The following is a 21,341-nucleotide window of genomic DNA, read 5'->3' as shown; positions in this document are numbered from 1 at the left end:
TTATGTACAGCTATAGTTAACTCATGTTTTTAATGGTATCAACCCAAGATAGTAACACATATATGTGTGTGTGTACATGCATATATCTATATACACGTATATGTAAATCTATATAATATGTATAAATAAAAATAAACCCCAGTACTCTAGCTAAGGTTTCTTGGTCTTGAAAGAGCAGTCAATAGAGCAGTGGAGAGCAGACTGCATTATAAGTTAGACAAAAGACCACACAAGCTGGACACTGTATCTGGCTTTTTGTTTTACAGCAAAATGATTCCAGGCGTTAGGAACACAGCTTCAATTTCCCAAAGAGAAAGGAATAACTAAAAGTGGAAGGTCTGAGTTAAAAGTAAAGAATTCATCTCTCCTCTTTTTTCACTTGTCACTGAGGAATTAAAATGCCACCTGCATGTTGACCAATGGCTGAGATAAGAGAAACTCTGTGGAAAATAAGATTTCAGCTCACAAATGGTGTTGGTGTCTGCTGCCAGCCCTGTCTGAGCTGTGCAGCAGAATTCTCTGCTTGTCAGTATGTTGCTGAAGGTTTCTGGTGGTAAATCCTGGGCTCACAGAATGAGTGGGGTTGGAAGGGGCCTTAAAGAAAATCCTCTAACAAACTGTTTACCTCCCCCACCTTTTGTAGAAATGAAGAACCTGAGGCTGTTCCCTGTGAGATCACTGGTGAGTTTGGAGATAGATTTAATAACAAAATTACTGTCTTTAGTTAAAACTCTTCACTCTGAATAATTTCATCATCTCTAACAGGTGATGGTTGCATGAGCAGGCTTTGTCCCATGAAGGTGTTGCCAACATTGTACTGTAGAAGTCTGGGTGGCTCTTCACACACTGCAAGGAGTACTGCACATGTAACTTTTCAGGATATAATTAGGCTTAACTGTACTTCCTTCGTGGTACTTGTAAAATGAGTGCCCAGCTCTTCAGCTCAGTGGATAAAATAATAAGAAAATAGTAAGAAAACAACAAATGAAGTATTCCCTCTTCTTTCAACAGGGATGAACACTTTGCTTCATGCCCCTATCCAGGCACTGGTGCAGCAGACTGAGGTATGTGAAGAGTTTAATTTGGGTTTGGTGCTAAAAATGTCAGTGTCCAAAATATATTCCAATAATTTGTGTAGTAAAGATGAAAAATGTAACTCAAGTGCATGAGAAGCTGGGCAAGGTTTTCACCTGCATTTAGAGGGGGGAAAGGTGGAAATCACAAGATCCATAAGGCTGATCCCTGTGACTCTGTAATTGTTCCATGCTTACCAAGATATGCCTAGATAGGAAGTCATTGCCTAAGAGTAAAACTAAGACATATTCTTTCCAAAAAAAGCCATTTAAATATGGTATGCTCTAAGAATTAAGCTGTCCTTTCCTTGAATGTGTTCTTGCGTACCAAGGAGGACCCAAACCAATTGTTCTTTCCCCAAAAAGATGTAAAGCTCAAGCTCTAACCTTAGTACTGCATCAATTGACTGTTGTTTTAAAGAGAACAAACCATTGTGTCACTGGGTTTAAGTGTCAGTAACTTATTTCTTCCTCTCGTTTGTTTTTGGTTGGGTTTTTTCCAGTGGTATGATGCAGACGATGCCACTCAAAGACAAAACAGGCACAACGCCACCTTCATCTTTTCAGAGGAGAATGAAATGGATATGACAGCCAGTCACACTGCCGTCATCACACGTAACCTGAAGAACAACCAGGCTGACAACACTGAGAAAATAGATATCAAATCCTTTCTGGCAGGGTTAAACTCTAACAGTGGGAAGGCAGAAGGGAGCAAAGAATTCCAGTGTTTCTCTGATCCTACAAGCCATTTGTGTCCACCTTCAGAACAGAAAGAAGATGCTGCCACTGTAAAAAAAATAGACTTCAATGATTTTTTGATGAGCCTGAAGTCAAACGAGAAGACCCTCAGCCCTGTGGAGGGCCCTGAGAAAGAGAATGTTTTCTTTATCCCTTCTCAAGTCCCAGAAGCTGTGGCACCATCATCAGTGGAATTTGCATGTTCCCATGAGCCACTGGACACCTGCAACATGACCAAAGTCTTTAGAGAGGAAGATGGTGGGATGGAAGTGACCAAATGCCAGGGATCTTTTGTCAAAGCCACGTTTTCTTCTCAAGCTCCACCACAGCAATTACAGTGTGAGGATGTCACCAAGGCCTTTGCAGATGATGGGATGGATATGACAACCAGTCACACTGCAAAGGTGTCTTTTCCCTCCACCAATGTTGGGAATCAAAGTCTAAACTTCCGAAAGGACTTCCCATCCACAGAGCTGGACAATTCCACGTTAAAGAGACCATCTCATCAGCACTTAATTGTTCAGCAGGACACTCAGCTTTGTACAGACAGAAAACCACTTCAAGACAGGCGAGATCCCACCATGCTGCCACCTGCTAAACAAGAGGCCAGAGCAGTGGGCACCATCCCAGGAACTGTTTCTTCTGAGACTGTCTTCCGAGGTGATAAAACCATTGATGTGTCTAAATGTGAGGACATGGAAATAACTGGGAATTACACAGATGTCATCTGTAGTGACAGTACCAAAGAAACGAACAGTTCACATCTTAAAGCTTTTGAAAAGCCAGTTAATGCAAACACTGTTCTGGCAGAACACAGCCATGTGGCACATGATGGTAGGGACATGGCAAAGAGCCTGACAGCTTCAGATCATGATGCTCCTGTGTTGTATAAAACCAGCGCACTTGAAGTGCCCTCAGGCTCGGATGAGCTAATCAAGAAAGTGTCCCAGGATCATGGGAATGCTTCAGCGAATGCTGGCTTCGATCCCTGTACAAATCCAGCATCCCGTGGGGTTCCCAAAAGCAGACTCCAGCACAGGCTAGGGAACTCGCAGCTTGTTTCCATGCCAGGTGAGAAGACAGTGATATTCTCGGGGGAAGACATGGACCTGACCAAGGCTTGTGTTGTCAAGGATGGAGAGAATGCTGCAAGCGAATCTCCCACTGGAGTGTTCACCTCTGTCCCTTGCAAACCTCATTTTCTTGGTAACAGATCAACGTGTCCCAGTTCAAATGAGCAGGAAGAAATGGAAATAACCAAGTGCCATGCTGTTGTCATTGATGATCATGGCAAGAAGATAACTGCAGAAGCAAAACAAATGCATTGTAAAATAATTCCAAGAAAGAACCAGAACACAAACGTCAGTGAAGGTGCAAATTATTCCGATATGGACAAGGAAAATTGTGAGGTGATCAGTACCAATGGGAACGTTAAAAGAAGCCAGGCTGGGAAATTGGATACTGTGGCTCTTGAGATGGTTGAGAAGCAGCTTGGAAAACCAAACTTTCAAGCAAGTGGTGCAGGTTCCTGTGCAAAGACTGTGTGTCCATTGCAGCAGCAAAAGAGAGAAGTCCCTGAGAGCAGTGTCACCAAATCCTGTGCATTTGTGTCTTTGCAAACTCAAAAGGTTATGGCACAGCCTTTGGGAAAAAGCCTTCTAAATGCTTCCGTTTCCAGCACAAATGACAGAATAGGCACATTTTCAGGTGAACAAAACAGCAACATGACTAAAACTCATCCTCCTGCCTTTGCTGCTGCTCCTCTGAATGCAGTAGAAGAACATGGGAATAATCATAACTACAGTAAAGTGTTATCCCAGCCACTGCAGAACCAGACCTCCCAGTGCTCCACCAGTCCTGGTGTACAGGTCATGAGTCAGACAGCAGCAGCAGAGCGTGTGGCTTTGAAAATGAGCACCAGTAATCAAACTGTTACTCCTTTGGCTCCAAATGGTTCATTTATTCCCAGTAATGAGCCTGCTCCCTCTGGAATGAAAGGGAATGAACAGCGTGGAACGGCATTAGGACTAAACGCAAGTGGCCAAAGCTCAGGCAAGCAGGAGAAAGGTTCTAGGAGAGATTTTGCAGTGGGTAAAACAGTTTCTTCTGAGGAGGCTTTTAAAAGTCCCCACGGAGCTGGTGGCCTGTGCTTGAGGGGGGCTGAGGAGCTAGTTGCGGCCACTGCCTCTGAGCTACACATGGGACATGCCCAAGTGCCTTCGTTCTTTGAGAAGTCAGTTGTGTTTCCCTCTGGTGAAAACATGGACTTGACAGGAAACATCACTGCTGCTTTATCAGCAGGAAAAGCAGTACCTGGATTGAGTGTTCAGGATGAAAACAAAATAATGTCCTTAAGTAAAGGGGTCACAATGACAGTGAATCCTCAGGAGCAGCCTGTGTGTGATGTGCACTCCTTGGTAGCTGGCAAGAGAACATTAACCATGGGTGGTTTAAAACATCTGCCTCTTCCAGATGACACCATATTCTTAGAAGATGCTGACATGGACATCACCAGGAGCCACACAGTGTCAGCAGACAACAAAGTAACTGTGCAGCTTAGAAGTTCCAATGATGACCCATCTTTAATTGCTGGAGATGAAACTTGTGTTTTTACCTACAATAATGATATGGAAATAAGCAGACTGGCTACTGCTGCAATTGATAAACCTATGGAAAAGGCTGGGTCTCTAGGAATACTTAACACAGCTAAAAAGACTGGAAGGAAAAGCTTGAAGGGAACAGCAGGGGAAAAGACTGTTTTGTTTTCACTGAATGATGACAATAATGACATGGATATCACAGAGAGCCATACAGCTGCCATAGGCCATGAAATGGTCTTGCAGAATGAGTCAGGGCTTCAATCCCTCTCTTCAGCTCATCCCATTAAAACTGCTGTGTTCACATGCAGTCAGGCTGACACGGACACTGTCAGGTCTTGCTCTGCTGATAGAATTGCTGCAAAAGTTGCATGTGATGATAAATCAAAGCAGGATAAGGTGGTTGGAGACCAAGTGCTTTCAAATGATGAAGCTACTGTGTTTGCTCTGGATGATATGGACATCACTAGAACCCATCATGTAGCTTTGGAAGAGGATCCCCTGCCAAGTAGGCAGCTCCGTGGGGCTGTTCCTGTGACTCCCACAGTGATGATCACAAGTAACCAGGCTGAGATGGAAATAACTGAGTCTCACCCTGTTGATCAAAGTGTTGCAAGAGGCTTTTGTGAGGACAGACCGAAAATGGCCCAACAGCTCAGACAGGAGGCTGTGGTAGGTTCCAGAACTGTCATTTTCACTTTGGCTGAGGACATGGAGTTTACTAAAGCTCAGACAGCAGTGATGCATGGTGAGATGGTGCTGTGCAGAGAGTCCATCCCAGCCAGGTCTGCAGCTCCTGCTGATAAAACCATTGTGTACGCCCACAACCAGGATGATATGGAAATAACTGCATCCCACACTGTTGCTGTTAATAACAATATCAGTGGATTGGACCAGGAGGCATCACAGAAGAGCACTCAGCAAGCAGACTTGCATTGTGGCTTGTCTTCTTGCAGAGGTGAAACAGATTCCTCACATCCAGGAGACCTGAATGGTGAGTGTCATCCAAAATCTGAGGATGAGCCCAGCATTTCCTCTGCTGCATCATCAGCCTCAGTGTTCCCAAACAAGAAAGGAGCTATCCCAGTCCCCAGTGGTACACCACCAAATCCTGTGTGTTCTGTCTCACCTCCAGAAGAGACCATGGGAGTAGAGGCACCACAGGATGTAGACCTTCCCACAGATAATTCTGTCCCTGTGAGCAGGGAGCAGGATCTCATTCCACCAGAAACCCTGAACTCAAAGGGAAAATCTTCCAAACTTCCAAGTAAGGGTCCCACGGATTGTGGGGAGGGAAGTGGTGATCTGGCATCCCATGTTTCACTTCCCAATCCACCAGATGCATGTAGTTCAAAGGGAAACCAAGGACTAGAAGAGGATTCATGTAGAGGTGAAGATGTAGTTACAGACTTGGGCTTGGCTGGAGCAAATCTTGTTACTGTCTCTAACAAGGAGTCAGAGGAAAACCAGGGGCTGTCAGCTGAAGGGGAGCCACCACCAAAAGACTTTCACATCAACTCTGACCAAACAAAGCAACCTGTGGTCAGTGACGGTCCAAGAGATCGAGCAGACCCCACTCGTTCCTCTGACTTCTCAGGTATCTTAAATATTTGTTCAAAACTGAGGAATATTAGAAGGAAATCTGCAGTTTTCCCTGTTTCTGAAACTGCTCTTTCTGTCCAGTTGCCCAGTTCCTCAGCTCAGCCAGAGGACACTTTGAGGGTAGGGAAAAATACTCTAAATGAACCAAGTAACACCAAAAAACAGGAGGACACATGCCTTGAATCTGGAGCTGCTCCCACAGGTGCACATTTAGGTGTGGCCTTAAAGGCTCCATACCAAGGAATAAATGTCCCTCTGGCTATCTTCCAGCCTAAGTTACCCAGCAGAAGGAATCCTTCTGTTTCTAGTGGCCAAGACACAAATACAAAGTCCTCAGACAAAAGAGAAGCACCAGTTGCAGAAGTAACCACTGGTGAAACCCCACGTAACAAGAAGCCTGTGTGGCAGAACTTCAGCCCCTCTCAGTTTATAGCAGAAGAATTTCTTCCTGTCTGCCTGGAAGAAATGGATTCAAATGAATCTGAAAGCTCTGAGCTCGTGGAAAATAACTGCAATGAGATAAGCAAAACCCCAGTCTCCCATGATGAAAAGAATCAAACTGAAGAGACAAAACCTTGCAATACAAAAAGAGCTTTGGAACAAGATGAGGAGCATCCTCAAAGTCCAAAGAAGACCAAGAGGGATGAAAACTTGCATGGTAAAGCCTCTCAACACCTGCAGGTGAGTTGACTCATTCATTGTAAGGGTACAGTGGGCACTAATAGGGCTTTTGTTACACCCCAAAGTTGAAACATCAGTTGGTAGGTTTCCTTTTTCTCTTAACCTCCCATTTGCTGTCATCCTTTTGATCCTTTCTTGACTAAATACTCCCCATCCTCTGACCTAAACTATTTACTAGTTGTCACTTTGCCATAGCGATAGTGATATAGTGATATATAGAGTGACTTAGATATAGTGAAGCAACTATTTAGCATCCAAAGATGGATGTTGAGTTTAAATCAGCTTTTTTAGATAGCACAAATAGGGATTCAATCCAGAAAATATGTGCAAATATGGAACATTGATCTGAAACATTCATCTGACCTTATAAATAAGTTTGTCATCATCAGTAGAAACTTTCTAATTCTGAAAGCTGGAGGAGTCTTCTTGGACTGCAAAATGAAGGAAGGATTTGGCAGCTTTACTTCCTAAATGTCATTGTAGGAAATAACTTGTCTGGCCACACTGCTCTACCATGATGATTAGATATCAGATGTACCCATGCTAAAAATGAAACAATTATGAATGTCAGGAAACATCTACAATGTTTCCTGATCAACTTCTGGTTTATATACCTCTTTGTTTCTTTTAAACTTGCTGACATTAGGTGACTCTTGGTGCTGTGTCTCAAAGCCAAGCAGAAGTTCCTGAAGGTGAAGATCCTCCAAATCTCTCAGCTAAAAGCCCTGATTGTACCCATGCCAGCACCAGCAGCTCCCTGGATTCTGTTAAGGCTGACACAGAACTAACAAGTAAGATTCCCTTTGTGGTACCAGTCCCAAACCTTGTGTTGTTCATGCTTCATCAAGGAAGAGCCCCACCAGTAGTACATGTTTTAATCCCAGGTTGGATGGGGCTTTGAGCAGCCTGCTGTAGTGGAAGGTGTCCCTGTCCATGGCAGGGGGTTGAAACTGGATGAGCTTTAAGGTCCCTTCTAACCCAGACCAGTCTGGGATTCTTTAATCCAATTTGGGAATGCCCATGGCACAGCTGCCAGCCAGGTACCATGCCTTTATGCTGGCTGACAGTCCAAGCTGTTCAAGGAGAACCAAGATGGGAAGACAAAGGAGCAGAATTTAGGTCCAGCTTTGATTTCAAAGGCCAGTTGGGCTGATGAGACTGTTCAGTTTCCTTAGCAAAGCCCCAGCTCAAACTGCTGGCCCAAAAATGATTTTAAGCTGGTTCCATGCAGAATGAGTCTGCACCCCTTGGTGCTGTGCTCTTGGAAAGAGACTCCTCAGAGTGCATTGCAGGGGCAGGCTCTAGGCAGATTCACCCCCAGGTTTAATTACCTGATACCCAACAGTGAGGCAGAAATCTGTTGGTCATTTGATAAGGGATATTTCACCTCTGCTTTCAAAACCAATCTGATTTTGGCCTCATGCAGCCTTATCCAGCAGAAGTTGGGCTCTTTCCTTTGAATGAGAAACAAGCCCTGTGAACTCGAGTGCAATGGTTTCCCCTTGAAAGCTGCTGGCAGCTCAGATGCTCTTTGGTCTCAGGCTGCACAGGATTACCTCTGTGAATGGTTGGAGTTTCCTTCTCAGCCTTAGTACTCTTTAGTATGTCACATTTGGCTTTCCTCTCACAGAAGGTGAACTGTTACTTCTCAGCCACTGTGACACACATTTTATGTTACATTAGATTCTTCATCCAGACCTCCTTATGTGCCCCAAGTAGTTGTTTCCTCAGGTACTTCATTCAGCACTGGAAATACACACATAAAGGTCAAAACTCTACATTAATATTGCTGTTTAACCCTAGAGTTAATGAGCCTAGATTCCTATTTCTGTAAGAACATTATTAACCCCAGCAATGTGCCCCTCTCCTTGTTCCTTGGTTAGTCCAGCGGAGCAGTCGCATGGAGTCTCAGCTTCTCAATGACAGCATCTGTGAGGATAACTTACGGGAGGTATGTAAATGGCTGAATGAGTCCAACTTCTTGTCCTAACAGGAAAAAACTTGTGTGTGTATGTGCAAATAAGTGTTCTCACTTGGAAAGTGTGCTCATCTATGGGTTTTCCCTAATCTTCACAGAAATTTCAGAGTGGTGTTATCACAGTTGGGGAGTTCCTTACACTGATTCAAGTCCACGTTCCAATTCAGAAGCCTCGGCGGAGCCATATTCCAGCCAGTGTGAGTATCCATTGATGTCCATCACATCATTGACCTTAAAGGCACCTTATTTCATATAAGCTTTCTTAAGATGAGTGTTTCAGACGTGGGCATTTGTACACATTTTGCAGCCAAATCAATGTCCAGTAGGATGCTGGGGCTGGTCTCTGGTGTCTGGCTGGATTTCACAAATGTAATGTGAAATGGGTAATGTGAGGTGAATGAGCTCCTTAGTTTTCTTTATGCGAAGAAAAAAGTTTCCCATTTCAGAAACAGAGGGAGTTTCTTAGAAAGATTGCAGTGTGTAGCATTCATATTCATAAAGAAGAGATTCAGAGCAGCCCTGTGGAGAAGGATTTGGGGGTGCTGGTTGATGAGAAAATGGACATGAGCCGGCTTCAGTGTGCGCTCACAGCCCAGAAACCAACCGTGTCCTGGGCTGCATCCAAAGCAGCGTGACCAGCAGGTCCAAGGTGATCTTGCCCCTCTGCTCTGCTCTCCTGAGACCTCACCTGGAGCATTGTGTGCAGTTCTGGGGTCCTCAACATAAAAAGGACATGGAACTGTTGGAACAAGTCCAGAGGAGGCCACGAGGATGCTCAGGGGCTGGAGCAGCTCCTGTATGAAGATAGGCTGAGAAAGTTGGGACTGTTCAGCCTGGAGTAGAGAAGGCTGCGGGGAGACCTCAGAGCAGCTTCCGGTATCTGAAGGGGGGCTATAGGGATGCTGGGGAGGGACTCTTCATTAGGGACTGTAGTGACAGGACAAAGGGTAACGGGTTCAAACTGAAACAGGGGAAGTTTAGATTGGATCTAAGGAGGAAATTCTTTCCTGTGAGGGTGGTGAGGCACTGGAATGGGTTGCCCAGGGAGGTTGTGAATGCTCCATCCCTGGCAGTGTTGAAAGCCAGGTTGGAGGAGGCCTTGGGTGCCATGGTTTACTGTGAGGTGTTCCTGCCCATGGCAGGGGGTTGGAACTGGACGATCTTAAGGTCCTTTCCAACCCTAACTATTCTATGATTCTATATACATAGGGATTTAGTTCAAATCCTTCCATTTCCTGCTGCTTCCTACAGTTTCTGCCAGCACAGTGGAGGATGCACTGGGGCATTTTGACACTAGTTTGGGAGTTTGTTCAATGCCAGTACTTTATTTTAGAGTGCTGGGAACTTTTCAACAGTCTGTTCAAAGTTAAGTTTAAGTTCTATTGAGATTTGATCTTCCTTCTGCTGAATGGGTGGTGTGACACCCTTTTTGATAGAATTGTTAATATGTCTTTGTGATAAGAAGTGTAAGAGTGAGGTAGTTACTAGATACGAAGAGGTGTGGTCTAGATCATATTCTTCACATGGACAGTAGTATATCTGTGAAAATTCATTCTTGTGAAATTCATTCTAGGACTCAGACTTTTAGAACACTGGCTCCTGTATAACCAAGTCTTACTGCTGTAAGATGTCGCATTGTCAGGGCAAATACATCAGTAGAATATTCACATTAGAAATGGAGATGTCTTCTGGGAACTGAGGACTGCAGCTGTGGGCCTTGTTTTGTTCGTCTGCAGAAAGCCAGAGCGCACAACTGATTACGTGAGGGGAGCGCACACAGCAGTGGGGTGTTCTGCCTTGCTTCATGCAACAGACTTCATCAGGGACTGTCGTGATAGGGCACCGGGTGATGGGTTCAAACTGAAACACAGACTGAAACAGGGGAAGCTCAGGTTAGATTAAGGCAGAAGCTCTTCCCTGGGAGGGTGCTGAGGCGCTGGCACAGGGTGCCCAGAGAAGCTGTGGCTGCCCCATCCCTGGCAGTGTTCAAGGCCAGGTTGGACACAGGGGCTTGGAGCAAGCTGCTCCAGTGGAAGGGGTCCCTGCCCGTGGCAGGGTTTGGAGCTGGACGAGCTTTAAGGTCCCTTCCAACCCAAACCAGGCTGGGTTTCTATGCCAACTGAATAAAATGCCTGTGTGTCAGCTTAGGAAATGCTGTAAAGTAAAAAGTGTCTGTTTTAGAGTTCTTTAAAACTGTCACAACAAAAGAAAAAATGATTTAAAAGAATCACAACTAAATTAATATCATTTGTGTTGACTAAATTGCCTTTTTTTCCCTCTTGCACAAAAGTAAAGATTCCAGGCCTTTTGCTGCTTTCTGTACATGAATTGGAAGTTACTGTTTCTGACAAATACACATCTCTTTTTCCTGTTTCTTCATACTTCTCCCCTGTTCCCCTCAGGTTGCAGTCAGTGCAGCTCCTACCCCCAAAGACCTCATGTACAATCAGTATGTGCATCGCCCCAAGCTGCGTATTTATGAAGAAGATTGCCAGGCCCTTTCTCAGCTGATAGAGGAGTAAGTAGGGTTTATAGTCATAAAGTATATTAGTCATTTTATTTTTTCACCTCTGCTTGCATGCAGAGTGGCCTGAAGAAAGCTAATGCATTATATACAGGAGAAATAAAGAATGCTACGTGACCTGCTTTGTGCTGGTAGGCAGTTTATTGCAGGTTTAGGGGGCATAGGGCTAATCCTGGGGAAGAGCTGTGGTTGTGGAGATACTGAAGGTTGTGTTTTTCCTCAAGTAATTGATCTTTCAATAATAGAGTGTTTCAGTTGCATGTCAGAAGAGTTAAACTTGTAAAATTGTATCCAAAATGATCAAACATAGAAAGCAGAATCATAACGGGTCACAATCTGTTGTTAGTTCCAATATCCCAGTGTTTACTACATTGAAATACTGTTATCACAATTTATTTCCTTATCTGAAGGACGCTTCTGGTGCATTCTGCCTTTTACAGTTTCTATACAAAATCAAGTTTTATGATAGAATTTAAAATCAGTACTAAGATTTTTGATTGTTCAGAACCTCTTTGGCACCACTTCCTTATTCTTTGGCTCCCCACCTCCTGTTCAGACTTGCCCTCAACCAAAAGACTATAGGAAATGAGCTTTGAGTTGTGTGCCAGAGTTTATCAAGCATGGCCCCCATTTAATCAAGGCTTTTGAGGGTCTCTCCAAGCTGTGAAACCCAACTAAATGATATTATTTACACGTCCATGTTTTAATTAGAACAAGGGAATTGATTGTACAAATACCAATGTGCTGCTTTATGGGCTCAGTGCAGTTGCATCAAGACTTTATTTCAACTGTGGTTTTCCCCATATTTCAGGTTAAAACCATGTGCAAATGTCCAGGATCAGCTCCTGGTGAATGTGAATAAGACTTTGTGGGAAGTAATGAGAACCTGTTCTGATGAAGAGGTAATGTTGCTTCTGCATGAAGAGATAATGATGTTGCTTCTTCCATACTGAAGAAATAAGGTCAATTTTTATGTACTCAAATAAACTAAGAACCAGAATGGTCACAGAATAACAGTAGGCAGGTAGGTGATGCATGGCAAAGTATTTTATGAATGGAAAACTGCTATGAGGACTTCCAGTAGGTCAGAAGAATGCAAGGATATGTGCCCTTTGAAATATATTAAAGGGAATATGCTGGTATAAAACAATGAAACTTAGTAATTTAAGTAGATAATTCAGGTCAGTTGAGGGCAGAACAGAGAAGATAGAGTTTAGATGGGCTTAAGTGCCATTTTGGAAGGAAAGAATGAACTGCTCTCATTGTAGAGTCTCTACTCCATTAGTGGAGCAGAATAATCTATTAATTGCTTATTTAGTTCAGAAAGACACCCGATGTTGCAGGATGTATAAGGAACAGGAAATATGTGTCATTACACAAAAGCAAAACCACATTCAGGTTTTGGATTGCAACAGTGGTGTCTCATGCCAAAACAAAAGGTGAGGCCAGAGGGTGTGTAGAGGAGAATGGTAATGACTATGGGCACAAGCACCCAAAGAAACCTCTCAAACAGCCGGGTGAGAGACACCCAGTGTATGTAACGAAGGTGCTCTGGGTACAAGCATCTCTTTAGTTGTTTGGCTCCCTCTTTGAGTAAAGATCTTGTTGGATCTTTGCAAAAAGCATCAATTACTTTAGGAGGCAACTGTACTTGAACTAACAGGAAGTGTCCAGGCTTCAATCTGATTTAATTTGCAAGTGTCATGTCATCCTGCTTCTGGAGAAACAGGATATTGGGAGGAGCAGAGAAGGGAAAGAGTCTAAAGGGTTGATGGAATAATCTGCTGTGGCACATTCCCATTCACTTTCTCTTCTGTATTTCCCATTCATTGCAGCTGAAGAGCTTTGGAGCAGAAATGAACAAAATGAAATCCTACTTCACCAAGGAGAGCAAAATCTTGGGTCACAACCAGAAGGTGACTTTGTACAGCAAATTGCTGCAGAGTGCACAGGTAATATGTGTTCAGCTTTAAAGAAAGGAACCTCTACCATATTTTATCTGTCTTTGGCAAGTGTAGGAGCCAAATTATTGTATGTAACTGCACTGTTGTGAAAGTTCCTTATTAAACACACTTCCTTTTTATTTATGTGCAAATATGAAGCACAAAGGGAGAGTGACTTTCTTGCACTTAGACTATAGGAACCTTCTGCCCAAGGGTTTTGGCAATTAAAGTAACAGTGAAAAATGTGAGTGTTCGAGGAAATGGCCCCAGAAATAAGCCCTGTATACTGTAGTCATGTCAGTATTAGTAACTTACAAAGCAAAGCGGAAGTAATGCACTGTGGTATTGGAAATTTGCAGGTGTTAAAAGCTCTAGGAATGTATTTACTTCCCTCATAAGCAAAATCATGAGAAAGATGCAGTGTTAAGTATCTAGTGCTACCATGGCTACTGCCGTAGTGTTTGTTGGGCTGCCTCTTCCTTCTAACAACAGGATATATTAGCTTCTTTAATTAGTTTCTTAGCAAGCAAAGATCCACGTGGTGGTCCCAGAAGCCAATTCAGCTTTTTAAATGTGATTTATTTGAGCACAATTATCCCATCTTAGGAACAACGTGGGAAGCTCCAGTGCAGAATAGAGCAGGTGGATGGATTGCTGAAGGAAGCAGAGAGCTGTCTTGTTGCTCTGGGAGCAGGTATGTGTTTGCAGTCCCTGCCCCATGTGCTGGGGTCTGGTTCTCTGCAGAGCTGCTCTTCGGTGGTCACCTCTGTTCACACAAGCTGCAGTCAGTCCTTGGCACTGCTGCATACAGATGCTCTGAGTATTTTCCCTTCTTTTCTTCCAGCTGAATTTTCTTCTAATGCCTTAACTAGAAATCAACAAATAAAATGGAATCTAAATATTGGTCTGGCACTTCTGATACTTCTTTCCCACAGATTCTGACTGGGATGAAGGGGAAGCAGGCTGTGATGGCAGTGATGAAATGGCAGAAGGGAAAAACCTACGGGAAGGTAATGGTACCAGCAGATGGCACTTTCTGGTTTGGTTTATAACTGGAGCGAGTGAAACTCAATCCCCACATGATATATTAACTCTGATATGGATGCAAACGCTACTGCTTCCTTTTCTGCACTGGATACACCTCATTCTGCACTGGATACACCTCATTATAGATGCTAAAGTATGAAAAGGACTGGTTTTCCCTGGAAAAACGGAGTTTAGACCTTGGTATAGTGTGACTTGAGTAGTGTGTACTGACCATCACATTCAGCACTTCAATTGTTGAATAATTACTAACCTTTGTTGACCACACATCTGTATCCAGGAGTAACAGCCATCAAGTTGAGACCTTTCATGTTGTTAAGGACAGTGACTGCACAGCAAGTGTTTGTGGCTCTTCTCTCAGAGATGTTTTCCCTTTTCTCTTAGAACTGGAAAACCTCAAGGTCCAAGAAGAACAACTTCAAAGGTAAAATGTCAAAGAGGAGCTAGAGACCTCAAATAAGATGTCCACATTCAGGTTTTTGAGGGTTGGTGGTTTTCAACTGATGTGCTACTTCTCACGTGGTTGGTTTGTCTGTGCAGAGAACTGTCAGAACTGGAGACTGAGAATGAGCAAGTGGTGGCTGAGATGAACCAGTTAAAGAAGAAAGAAAAAAGCTGTCAGGAAATCCTGGAGAGATATGAGTAAGGAAAAGACCTTTGGGGTTTACTTTTATCAGATAGTTCTGAGGCCTCATATTTGTGTATAAATGGGTTTGGGTTTGCTTTTCCTTGTTATTTGATTTGGGAATCTCTGGATGCACACGTCCTTGCAGCAGTAAAGCCTCAGTGAACTTCCAGGTTTCACTAGAAAGCACTGGCTTTCTAGTCACAACTCTGCAGTCATACTCTACATTTAGTCTTTCTATGTCTAGCTCTCCTCATCTTTCATAAAGAGCATTTATGTAAAATGCACAGTGTTATGTTGTGTTCCTCACAGAGTCCTACATTCTGTTGCAAAGTGAAGATTTTGTTGGTATATTGTTGGTATATACAGATGCCAGAGGGGAGATTGAGATGAGCTCTTAGGCAGAAGCTCTTCCTTGTGAGGGTGCTGAGGCGCTGGCACAGGGTGCCCAGAGAAGCTGCGGCTGCCCCATCCCTGGCAGTGTTCAAGGCCAGGTTGGACACAGGGGCTTGGAGCAAGCTGCTCTAATGGAAGGGGTCCCTGCCCGTGGCAGGGGGTTGGAACTGGATGAGCTTTAAGGTCCTTTCCAACACAAACCACTCTGGGATCCTATGATATTAGGTGGTCAAAGCTGCAAGTGGGCTTAATACTCTGATCTTTGTCCTTCAGGTAATTGTGCTGGCTGGTTGGTTGACACTCAGGGTGATGGTGTTTTCTTCCCCCTCTTTTTAGCTTCACTGAGTGGCAGATAACAGAGTGGAGTGAACAGCGTGCAGTCTTTAGTTTTCTTTATGACTCTATTGAACTCACAGTGGTGTTTGGAACCCCCACAGGTAAGTCCCAACATTGTCAGGCTTCAGTCTTATAAGTTTGAAAGATTCAATAGTTAAACAACAGAAAGCTCAAGTTTCTGTATTTGAGAAGATCTGCTGAAAGGAAAGAAAACCTGCTACAGCAGGACTGTGTGAGCTAAGGGAAGTGGCTTTGAATATGTTTATCAGTGGTTTCTACGAGAATTCAGAAAGCACGAAATGAATGGCTGTTTCTGAAGAGGAAGGGCTGTAACTCCACCAGAACTAAGCATGGAAATGACTGTTGTTTGGGTTTTATCCTTTCCTTCTCAGATGGTGATGTTTTTGGTGAAGATCCTTTCAGAAAGATAGTTAGCCTGAACTTTGAATACTTCTTGGATGGTAAGATTCTGTTGAGTAGCTTCAGTGTAGCTGCCTTGATAATCTCTGAATCTGTGATGTATCTGCTCCTGCATTACTGCATGGCTTTTAAAGATCTCTGCCAACGTGTTTTTCTTTTTCACAGAGGAAAAAGCCCCACCTCCCTCATGTTTAGTCCAAAGACTCATCTTCCAGTTCATCGAAAGTCGGGGCTCTTGGCAGGAGAAGTGTCCCACACTGTACTACTTGCCCCAGGTAATGTTCCTGCAGAGAAATTTTCCAGTAAGACTGGAAAAACCTTAACTCCTTCCTGTCACAGAGAATGGGGCTGATACTGAGAACCAAAACCTCTTCTTGAATGCTTAATCCATGCAAATCAAAATCTGGTTCATGAGATACAAGGGGAAGTACCTGTGAAGGCAAGAGCACTAAAAGCTGTGGTTTCTTCCTTGTTTGCTGCAGTAATGCCTGCCTCTCTTGGTGACTTCTTAAAATCCTTTTCTCCTGCTAGTAGAAAAGAAAGAATTGCTCTGAATGCCATTCTGCTCCCTAAAAATGAATGGTTGGAAGTGCCAAGCCAAATCCTGCATGTCTGTGTATCCCTGCTGGCAAAGCTGAAGGGAGAAGCTTAAGGCGAAGTATGTGTATTTGTGGTTATGCTTGTGCCATTTCACCTTCCCATCCAAACTGAGAGAGCAGTTAAACTACTACTGGGGTATGCTTTCTAGGATAAACCATGTTTAAGTGTCACACAGACCACCAGCCTGAGTGCAATGGGATTGCTTTTCTGGTTGCCCACTTAGGCTCTCCATGACATCTCTTTGGTGGTGAATCGTTGCAAGATCTTGGGAGAGGAGATGGAATATCTGGAGAGATGGGGTGGAAAGTTCAATCTTCTGAAGACAGAGATCAGTGACACAAAGTGAGTAACTTCAGATGAACCTCACCTTCAGAGACTGTTCCTAGATAATCAGAACAAAACACTGAACTACTTTCAATGGGTTTTCTTGAAGTTGAGATTTTATGCAACTGGTTTTAAAACCAATCTAATATATTTTAATACAATTACACTATAGGTCCTTTCCAACCCTAACTATTCTATGATTCTATAATATCCAAATACATGGAAATGAAGATGTTCTTGGATTCAGCCACTTCGTTACCATTGTGTAACCTCTCCTTCTTTGCTATTTCCCTGTTTGACTTGGCTCTGTCCTGTAAATCTCTAGGCCAGAGTGTAGCAATGCAAAGGAACCAGAGACACGAGTTTACCTGTGCCTTAGTGGTTTGCTTCTTTTAATCTTCTGTTTGCTTCCTCCGAGCAGAATCAATCACTGGAGGATGGCTGCGCCTAGACTCAAGTTTATTTTCTTTAGTCTTCATTTTCTTGTACTGTTTCCCAATTCTGTGGCATGTCCTGGTGGAACAAGATAAACACTACTTCACCTTATCTGTCTACTACTAGTGTATTTCCTTAAGTAAGAAGTGCCTTGTTTGCCGTGCTCTGCATACCTCGGTGCTGCCCCCATTGGTTATTCTCGTTCTGTGGTGTCCTTTGCAAAAGCGGTGCTCTAAATGCCACAAACCCCATTAAAGCTCTTAGTTAAGACAGAAAACAAGTACCAGGGCAGCCCGTGCCCAGGGAGTTGCAGACTGTGGGAGATCTACCTGGGAAGGACCTTTGTTCTGCTTGTAGTTTTATCCCAAAGCATCTGCTTCCTGGGCATTGTGTCCTTGGCCATGGTCTTATTCACAATAAACTTCAACTCTGGCCTTCCCGCATGTTGTCACAGACAGGAGGACTGTGCTAGGCAGAAATCTGGGCTGATTTAAATGGGTTGGATTCATGAAACCATCTTACAATTATGGAACTGGAGGTAAAACGGTCCTACTGCAAACTGCAGGAAACTTTAGCTACCTGGGAATGGTTTATGTTAACTGGAAAGCATGTTTGTTATTATTACTCTATATTCTCCCATCATTTTTGAAGGGTTCTGTGAATGATGTATTAGCCTTTTCTGTGAGCTTAGTTGTGTGATAACGAGTGCTGATACTATTAGAGTGGAAAGGTTCTTTTAACTTTATTTATGAAGTTACTGTTGGTCTGTTCTGGATCTCTTTAGAAGTTACTGAGCTTGTTGCATCAGTTACATCTGTTTTCACTTCTGGAACCTAGTTCTTGGGTATTTAATCCTGATCTTTGTGTTTCTTTTGCAGGGTGAAGCTTTTGTTCTCTGCTTCAAAAGTTTTTGCCAAGTTTGGGTTGACCCTGTCTCTATCTGCCACCTACCCCTCTGCTCCACTGCCTTTTACTGTCCAAAACCAAGTTGGGAATATTGGGTGAGTTGCACAGAAGGTACCAACCCACACGACTTCAATGTCAAAGCTGGGGAAGGGGATTAAATGCTCTGTGTCCTCTCAAACACATGATATTCTTCTCTTCCCCAGGGAGGAGGAGATTTCTGCTGTTGTCTCCAAGGTACCAGTTGGTTATCACTATCTGCGGAGAATAGTCAGCTCCATTCACCAGAGCTTGCTCCAGGACCCCAGGCAATTCCCTCGATCCACTGGCAGGACTGAGGAAGTCAGACTGGATATTCTTTGATTTCAGTGTTGGGAGTTCAAGCTGTCTCTCCCTAGAACAAGAGTGCTGTTTGCTTTACCTACTCAGCTCTTAACTACTCTTGTTGACATCAAGGGTGCTTGGTGGAGGGTACAAGTTTTATCAAAGCAGAGGACTCTAAAGAGGAGAAAGGAATTTCTAATGTCTTGGATAAACCCAATCTGCTTTTTACCTTCTTCCAGTTACCAGGGGTCTTGGCTTCCTTATATAGTCCATCCTAGTATGGATGTTCGCCTGACATAGGATGTTAATTTTGTTCTGGGTTGATTTACAAAGCACTTGTTTAAACCAATTATGAGTATTTTCTAAATTAACATGGCTGGAATTTCCATTATCATTCTTCACTCTGGTGTGGCCGTTCAACAGAGCCCATCATGTTTGACTTCTATTCCCTCCCAAAAGACAGCAGCTACAGTCCTGCTTCTGATTAACAAATACATGTAATAACTGACCAGGTAGCCAAAGGCAGAAATACTCTTGGCATGAAGACTAAAGACCCTTGGGCTTGACCATGGACTTGGTGGTGCAACAGACTGGAAGCTGCTGGGGTCCATCAGCATCTTGGACCCTTGTTCTGACGCTCTTTGTCCAGCACAGTCTCTGCGGGTTCCAGTACGTTGTCTGAGTTTGGAATGTGTTTGTTTTAGTGTGGAGATGGAGCTGTTTAAGTTCAGGTGGATCTAACACCATGTGCAGCCTCCAGTGCTGCTGTATATTTTGTATATTGTGTAGGAATGGATCTGACCCCAAGGGAGTGTATCGTGTAGAAGTGCCTCCAGTTCTCAGCTGCCCCTTCTGGAGGCAGGAGCAAATCTTGGTGTCTGTAAAATATGTTCTCGTTTGTTTGTGTTTATCTATTTTTGCCTCCTTTTACAGATTTTCCTTCCATTTGGAAGGTGGAGGTTCATTAAACATTTGAATTATTGCTCATCCTTGTGATTCGTGGCTGCTCTGTTTAAACTTGTGACTGGAAATTTGCCTGTTCCTAGTGCAATAGTTTTGTTGGCTATTTGGAAGGACTTAATATAACTTGGCTTTTGTTTGATTTGGGTTTGAGGGGTTTGGTTTTGTTTCCGTTGCCTTTCCTAGTGTTGGCTTATCTATGGTGTGGCTTTTGAAGAAGAATTTGCTTTGTTTAACTAGAAAAATAGTGCTTAAGCTGCAAATAACTTGGGAATTGTACCTGGACTTTTCCATTTCCTAAGGTCGTTGTAACCAGGGGATGGTGCTGCAGCAGCATGTCATGAGCATGGTTCGTTTGGGCTTTTCTGTCCCTCTGGTTTAGTCTTCTTTCAGCATCTCCACAGGCCAAAGGAACTGATAACGCTGAAGACTGAGGTGAGGTTTTGGTGGAATTTATTGACTCAAAGGAGCAGGTGAAACAAAGCCAAGCCAAGTGTTTGCAGGAGAAAAAGGGGATCAGGCAGAAAGGGAGCGGTCCCAGGCTTAGATTTAATTTGCATTTGCCTTTGACGTGCTTATTTAAACATCTCTTGGGGGTTAGGACTTAAAGATCACAACATCTGTCATCGATAGGGGGTTAGGACTTAAAGATCACAACATCTGTCATTGATAGGGGGTTAGGACTTATAGATCACAACATCTGTCATCGATAGGGGTTAGGACTTACAGATCACAACATCTGCCATCAATAGGGGGTTAGGACTTAAAGATCACAACATCTGCCATCAATAGGGGGTTAGGACTTATAGATCACAACATCTGCCATCAATAGGGGGTTAGGATTTAAGATCACAACATCTGCCATCGATACAACATCTGCCATCGATAGGGGTTAGGACTTACAGATCACAACATCTGCCATCGATAGGGGTTAGGACTTATAGATCACAACAGCTGCCATCGATAGGGGGTTAGGATTTAAGATCACAACATCTGCCATCGATAGGGGTTAGGACTTACAGATCACAACATCTGCCATCGATAGGGGTTAGGACTTACAGATCACAACATCTGCCATCGATAGGGGTTAGGACTTATAGATCACAACAGCTGCCATCGATAGGGGGTTAGGACTTACAGATCACAACATCTGCCATCGATAGGGCCTGGTTGATAGCAGCTGTCTGCGTTGCTGTTAACAGATACAACGTATTTACAAAACCTCTATTATTTGGTAACCAAGTTCTGTTGAGAATGGTCGTAAGGAGCATCACACCCAGGGAACAACCCTCCTCCTCCTCCTCCTCCTCCTCCTCCTCCTCCCTGTACCCGCTGTTGCCCCCATTCCATCCTCCCAGGCCCCACGCAATGTGATGCCCCTGGCGGGGGCGCTGCGGCCCCTTTAAGGAGCCGCCGGGAGGGGCGGGGCTTTGCGTGGTGCGCTCCGTCACGTGACGCCGTGGCGGGCTCTTCCGAACCGGCGGTGGCGGCGGCGGCTGCGACCTCAGCGGCCGGAGCTGCTCCGGGACCGGCCCAGGCCCAGGCCCAGGCCCAGGCCCAGGCCCAGGCCCAGGCCCAGGCCCCCGCGGGTGAGAGCCCCCACGGCCGCCTCTTCCCCTCCCGCCTCGGCCTTCCCCTTCCCTTCCCCTCCCCTCCGCCGCCCTTCCCGGCGGGGCCGCGGGCGAGGGAGGCCTGGGCGGGCTGAGGAGCGCGGCGCGGGCTTCTGAGGGGAAACGGGGGCAAGTAACGGGGGGGAGGTGGCGGAGGAGGAGCGAGGGCCGGCGGGGGAAGGGGGGCCCGGTCCGGCTGCCCGCGGGGGTGGTCTCGGGGGTGCGGGG

General features: G+C 44.5%; 1 protein-coding gene across 1 annotated transcript in view; it reads left to right on the top strand.

Annotated features, from left to right (window-relative positions):
• The window catches only part of KNL1 (kinetochore scaffold 1), a 28,316-nt gene extending 9,324 nt beyond the window's left edge, over positions 1-18,992 (top strand). The window contains exons 8-26 of the mRNA XM_057430581.1: positions 644-681; positions 1,012-1,064; positions 1,577-6,691; positions 7,338-7,482; positions 8,575-8,642; positions 8,768-8,866; positions 11,072-11,187; positions 12,005-12,095; positions 13,029-13,145; positions 13,743-13,830; positions 14,072-14,146; positions 14,565-14,604; positions 14,721-14,822; positions 15,538-15,638; positions 15,930-15,998; positions 16,123-16,232; positions 16,781-16,899; positions 18,195-18,317; positions 18,426-18,992. Of these exons, the coding sequence (XP_057286564.1) occupies positions 644-681; positions 1,012-1,064; positions 1,577-6,691; positions 7,338-7,482; positions 8,575-8,642; positions 8,768-8,866; positions 11,072-11,187; positions 12,005-12,095; positions 13,029-13,145; positions 13,743-13,830; positions 14,072-14,146; positions 14,565-14,604; positions 14,721-14,822; positions 15,538-15,638; positions 15,930-15,998; positions 16,123-16,232; positions 16,781-16,899; positions 18,195-18,317; positions 18,426-18,582 (6,826 nt within the window). The 3' untranslated portion in view covers positions 18,583-18,992. The remainder of the gene's footprint in view (positions 1-643; positions 682-1,011; positions 1,065-1,576; positions 6,692-7,337; positions 7,483-8,574; positions 8,643-8,767; positions 8,867-11,071; positions 11,188-12,004; positions 12,096-13,028; positions 13,146-13,742; positions 13,831-14,071; positions 14,147-14,564; positions 14,605-14,720; positions 14,823-15,537; positions 15,639-15,929; positions 15,999-16,122; positions 16,233-16,780; positions 16,900-18,194; positions 18,318-18,425) is intronic.
• Positions 18,993-21,341: the final 2,349 nt, after the last annotated feature.

Source organism: Pezoporus wallicus, unplaced genomic scaffold, assembly GCF_028554395.1.
Source record: "Pezoporus wallicus isolate ANWC-B61680 ecotype Strahan unplaced genomic scaffold, APGP_CSIRO_Pwel_v1 contig_8824, whole genome shotgun sequence".
NCBI lineage: Eukaryota > Metazoa > Chordata > Aves > Psittaciformes > Psittacidae > Pezoporus > Pezoporus wallicus.
The sequence above is the reverse complement of the archived record's forward strand: the minus strand, read 5'-3'. Positions and strand labels throughout refer to the sequence as shown.